Source organism: Perognathus longimembris, chromosome 12 (assembly GCF_023159225.1).
Source record: "Perognathus longimembris pacificus isolate PPM17 chromosome 12, ASM2315922v1, whole genome shotgun sequence".
Lineage (NCBI taxonomy): Eukaryota > Metazoa > Chordata > Mammalia > Rodentia > Heteromyidae > Perognathus > Perognathus longimembris.
Window position 1 is genome coordinate 436064 of NC_063172.1, and position 5312 is coordinate 441375.

The 5312-nt window shown below is 72.8% G+C and overlaps 1 protein-coding gene across 1 annotated transcript; it reads left to right on the forward strand.

Moving 5' to 3' along the window:
• The first annotated feature begins 1131 nt into the window (after positions 1-1131).
• On the forward strand, positions 1132-5046 carry Scrt1 (scratch family transcriptional repressor 1). The gene is made up of 2 exons (XM_048359120.1): positions 1132-1246; positions 4097-5046. Exons 1-2 carry the CDS (start codon positions 1132-1134, stop codon positions 5044-5046), a joined length of 1065 nt encoding a protein of 354 aa, XP_048215077.1.
• Positions 5047-5312: the final 266 nt, after the last annotated feature.

Sequence of the window (5312 nt, forward strand, 5' to 3'; positions counted from 1 at the left end):
CGCTGCCGCCCAGCGCCGGGGCCGCCGTTCCCGGGACGGGGGGGGGGACACGCCGCACGCCGAGGGGAGGCATCCCGGGGACCCCTCCCGGGAGACCCCGGCGGGGTCGGGCCCGGTGCCGCCGTCGCCGCGGGCTCTTCCCCTCCCCGCCCCCGCCCCGCCCCACCCCCCGCGCCCGGCTTTAAAAGCCGGCGCCCGAGCCGGGCCGCCGGCAGAGGCTGCGGCGGGCTCTGGAGGCCGGCCCGGAGCTGTCCGAGCGCCGAGCCCCGCCCCCGGACCCCCGTCCCTCCCCGCCCCTCCTCCCTCCTCGGCCCGCCCTCCCCGCGCTCCCCTCCCCCCGAGGACCCCCGCCCGCCGCCGCCGCCGCCGCCGCCGCCGCTGCCGCCGCCGCCGCCGCCGCCGCCGCCGCCGCCGCGCTCTCGGGCTGCAGAACAATAAAGCGAGCGTCCCGGAGACCCCGGCCGAGGAGCCCCGCCGGGCGGCCCAGCCCCCCGGCCCGCCCCGCCCCGCCCGCGCCGGCCCCGCGAGCTCGGGCGCTGGCCGCGGTGCTGCCCAGGCCGGCGCTGGCCGTGGTGCTGAAACCGCCGCCGCCGCCACCGCGTCCTCCCGGCTCGGCGCCGCCGCCCCCGGGGGCATGGGGGGCCGCTGACTGAGGCTCCGCCGCGGCGGCGGGGGGGCAGGGGCAGGGGGCCGCAGGGCCGGGCCCGCCCTGCACCCATTCGCAGCCTCCGGGCCCGGGACGGAGCCGCCCCCCCTCTCCGCCCCCCCAGCCTCCTCCCCCGCCTGTCCAGGGGCGGCACTGCGGGCTGGGAAGCCGGGACCAGCAGAGGGAAGGAAGGAAGGAAGCAAGCAAGGAAGGAAGGAAGGAAGCCAGCCCGCAAGGGAAGAAGGCCGAGAAGCGGCGAGGAGAAAGGAAGGAAGGACGGACGGACGGCAGGAAGGGGAGAAGGCGACGAGGGGAATCCGGAGGGGCAGCGGAGGACCGGCCGCGAGGAGAGGCGGCATCCCCCAGCCCGAGTGCGGACAGCGCCGCCGCCGCCGCTCGTCGGATGGTGACGGGGCCCCGCCGCGGCCGCAGCCCCCCAGAGCCCCGGCTCCGCAGGCCCGCAGCGCCGGAGCCCCGCAGGAACCATGCCCAGGTCCTTCCTGGTGAAGAAGGTCAAACTTGACACGTTCTCTTCGGCAGATCTCGACAGCTCCTACGGGCGCGCCCGCAGCGATCTGGGAGTGCGACTGCACGATAAAGGTGCGTGCCGGGCTGCGGCCAGGGCAGGGCCCGGGGCTGGGGGGGAAACGGGCCTGGGGCCAGACGGTCGGGGTGGAGAGGCAGGGCTGGGAGAAAGCGACCGGAGAGAAGCATCCAGGCAGGAGGTCGAGACCGGAGCCAGGACTGTGGAGGAGGCGGGGAGGGGGCAGCAAACAGGCAGGCCCTACCCCCGCCAAGGCCGGGAGAGTGTGGATGGAGGAGGAGAGGTGGAGAAGAAGACCCACACAGACCCACACCCCTGCTTGGGCTGAGACAACCAGCCGTAGGGACACCTGCTGACATGACAAGACCCAGCCCCACTGGCACATGCAGACCCACACCCGGAACCCTGGGCCCACACTACTACCCTCTTCTTTCCCTACATTGCACCTCCAGGACACCCGCTGGGAGGATGCTGGCCGCTCACGGGAGTAGGCAGAGATGGGGTCCAGCAGGGTGGCCCACCTGTCAGGGCCAAGGGACCAGCAGTGTCTTCCCCGAAGTCACAGAGAGACAGGGAGGAGGATGCAGAGGAAGAAAGACCAAGGTGCCGGAGGCATGGGCAGCTCTTTGTGTAAAGGTGCCCAAGTTCAAGGACCACTGTTTAGCAAGCGTGCAAGGCGGCCAGGAGTGCCAGCGGCACGGGGTGGCAGAGCGAGTGTGACCTGCAGGAGCGTGAGCCTGTGTGGGCCCATGTGACTGCGTGCGGCCATGTGACTTTGCTTGTGTGTGACCCTGTGTGAGTGTGGGCCTGCCTGTGTGCCACTCCACGGGACCATGTGACTCTGAGGGCGCTGCGCACCATGTGACTGAGTGTGTCTGGGTGGCCGCCCGGGTGACCCCGTGTGAGCGGGAGGTGTGCAGCTTGCACGCTGCTGGAACTCCAGGGCACCGTAAGGGGTGTGCACTTGTGCCCCGGAGGTGGTGCGATCCCTCCTGTACCTGGAGAATACCCGCGGTTGCCAGTATGAGTGAAGCTGCCCTCCGGCTGCCTGTTCCTGCGACTGGGGCCCTGGGGGTGTCCTAGCAGACTCTGACCCCAGGCTCCCTGGAGGCGGGTGATGGGGCTTGAGAGGCCTCTCGAGGGCCTTTCCCTAGATGAGGAAGAGCCGAGGCCACAGGATGGCGGAGCGTTGGGAGAAGAGTGGCTGGCGGGCTTGGCTGCGGGGAGAGGGAGCGGGCACCGTGAATGACGGAGAGAGGAGAAGCCGGAGAAGAGAGGGAGGTGCTGGTGGGGGCCGGCCCTGCCGAGGAAGTAGCAGAGGTCTCTACGGCTGGTTAGGAGACGCCGGGAAGCGGAGGGGGACCGCGTCAGGACCCAGGGAGCATTCTGAGCCGCAGAGGAGATCCGGGGGGACCCCAGAGAGGAGGGACCCTTGGGGTCTCCGGGCTAGCCGTCCTGGCTTTGTGCGCGGCGGCGGGTCTGCAGTGTGTTGCATAATCAGGGAAAACTGCTGAAGTGGGGAGAACCCGAGGGGGAGGGGCAGGGGAGGAGGAAGAGGGAAGCGCCGCCCCTCCCCCCTGACCTTGAGGTTCCGAGGAAGGGGGGCAGCCGCACCCGAAGATGCGCTTCCCCACCCCCCAGGGCGGGCACTCGGGCGGCGGGGGCGGAGCCCAGCCCCGGTTCATCCATTCTTCTCCGTTCTTTTTTCCCCCGTCTTCTTTTCTCCTTTCCTCTGGTCCCTTCCCCTCCCTGCCATCTCATCCCTGCGGCCCCCTGGTCTATTCTTTGTCCTCCGGTTCGACTCTCTTTCGACCCCTGCTCGCCTCTCTCTGCTGCCTCCTGCCCCCCGTCCTGTGCGTGTCACCCTGTCCCCTGCCCCCGTCCTGTGCGTGTCACTGGCCCCCTGCCTGTGCGTGTCGCCCCCCCCGCCCTGCCCTGGTCCTGTGCGTGTACCTCCGGCCTGTGTATGTGTCCCCCTGCCCCCCTCCGTCCTGTGCATGTGCCCCCCGTCCCCTGCCCCCATCCTGTCCTGTGCGTGTACCTCCGGCCTGTGTATGTGTCCCCCTGCCCCCCTCCGTCCTGTGCATGTGACCCCCGTCCTCTGCCCCCATCCTGTGCGTGTGCCCCCGTCCTGTGCGTGTGTCCCCCGTCCTGTCCTGTGCGTGTGTCCCCTGTCCTGTGCGTGTGCCCCCTGTCCTGTGCGTGTGCCCCCGTCCGGTGCGTGTTGCCTCCGTCCCCATCCTGTGCATGTGCCCCCCTGCCCCCCATCCGGTGCGTGTCGCCCCCCTGTCCCCCTCCTGGTTCCGTGCGTGTCGCCTCATCCACCTCCTGCCCCCGTCCTGTGCGTGTCACCCTGTCCCCTGCCCCGTCCTGTGCGTGTGCCCCCATCCTGTGCGTGTGCCCCCCGTCCTGTGCGTGTGCCCCCCATCCTGTGCGTGTGCCCCCCGTCCTGTGCGTGTGCCCCCGTCCTGTGCGTGTCGCCCTGCCCCCGTCCTGTCCTGTGCGTGCGCCCCCTGTCCTGTGCGTGTGTCCCCGTCCTGTGCGTGTGTCCCCGTCCTGTGCGTGTGCCCCCATCCTGTGCGTGTGCCCCCCCCGTCCTGTGCGTGTCGACCCCTGCCCCCCGTCCTGTGCGTGCGGCCCCCCGCCCCCGTCCTGTCCTGTGCGTGCGCCCCCATCCTCTGCGTGTGCCCCCCCGTCCTGTGCGTGCGCCCCCCATCCTCTGCGTGTGCCCCCCGTCCTGTGCGTGTCGCCCCCTGTCCCCCGTCCTGTGCGTGCGCCCCCCCTGCCCCCCGTCCTGTCCTGTGCGTGTCGCCTCCCCCATCTCCCGCCCCATCCGGTGCGTGTCTCCCCCCCCCCGCGCCCCGTCCCCCCTCCCTCCCGCCGCCCCTTGTCCGCCCGGCCTGCAGGATACCTCAGCGACTACGTGGGTCCCGCGTCGGTCTACGATGGCGACGCCGAAGCGGCCTTGCTCAAAGGGCCGTCCCCGGAGCCCATGTACGCGGCGGCGGTGCGGGGAGAGCTGGGCCCCGCGGCTTCGGGCTCGGCGCCGCCGCCCACCCCTCGCCCGGAGCTGGCCACCGCCGCGGGCGGCTACATCAACGGCGACGCGGCGGTCAGCGAGGGCTACGCGGCCGATGCCTTCTTCATCACCGACGGGCGCTCCCGCCGCAAGACCGGGCAGGCCGGCGCGGCCGCCGCCCCCTCCGCGGCCGCGGCCGCCGCCCCCGACGGCGACGCCGGAGGTGGGGGGGGCTCGGGCGCGCGCGGCGCGGGCTCGGGGCCCGGGGGCCGGGGCGGCGGCGGCGGCGGCGGCGGCGCGCGCGCGGGGTCGGGCGCGGAGGCGCGTCCGGGGGCGGGGGCCGCGGGGGTGGGGGGCCGGCACGCGTGCGGCGAGTGCGGGAAGACGTACGCCACGTCGTCGAACCTGAGCCGCCACAAGCAGACGCACCGCAGCCTGGACAGCCAGCTGGCGCGGCGCTGCCCGACGTGCGGGAAGGTGTACGTGTCCATGCCGGCCATGGCCATGCACCTGCTCACGCACGACCTGCGCCACAAGTGCGGCGTGTGCGGCAAGGCCTTCTCGCGGCCCTGGCTGCTGCAGGGCCACATGCGCTCGCACACCGGCGAGAAGCCCTTCGGCTGCGCGCACTGCGGCAAGGCCTTCGCCGACCGCTCCAACCTGCGCGCGCACATGCAGACGCACTCGGCCTTCAAGCACTTCCAGTGCAAGCGCTGCAAGAAGAGCTTCGCGCTCAAGTCCTATCTCAACAAGCACTACGAGTCGGCCTGCTTCAAGGGCGGCGCCGGCGGCCCCGCGGCCCCCGCGCCGCCGCCGCTCAGCCCCGTGCAGGCCTAGGGCCGCGGGGCCCGCGCGCTGGCCAGGCCGGCTCTCAGCAATACGGGCCCCCGGGGCGGCGTCCGCCGGAGCCCGGGCCGCGGGGCCGGGGGGCGGGCCCCTCCGCTCAGCAATAGGGGGAGGCAGCCGGCCCCGCCCCGCTCCGCTCGCCGGGGGGCCTCGCCCGCCCCTTCAAGCAATAGGGTCCCGAGGGGAGACCCACCCCGAACCCCTCTCCCCTCCTCCAGGGTGCCCCAGGCTTTCTCCCAGCAATAGGGTCTGCCAGA

Excerpts from the sequence above, each read along its gene's own strand:
- Scrt1 (XM_048359120.1), top strand. The coding sequence starts at position 1,132 with ATGCCCAGGTCCTTCCTGGTGAAGAAGGTCAAACTTGACACGTTCTCT. Across the intron at positions 1,247-4,096 it reads AGTGCGACTGCACGATAAAG|GATACCTCAGCGACTACGTG; the intron begins GTGCGTGCCGGG and ends CCCGGCCTGCAG.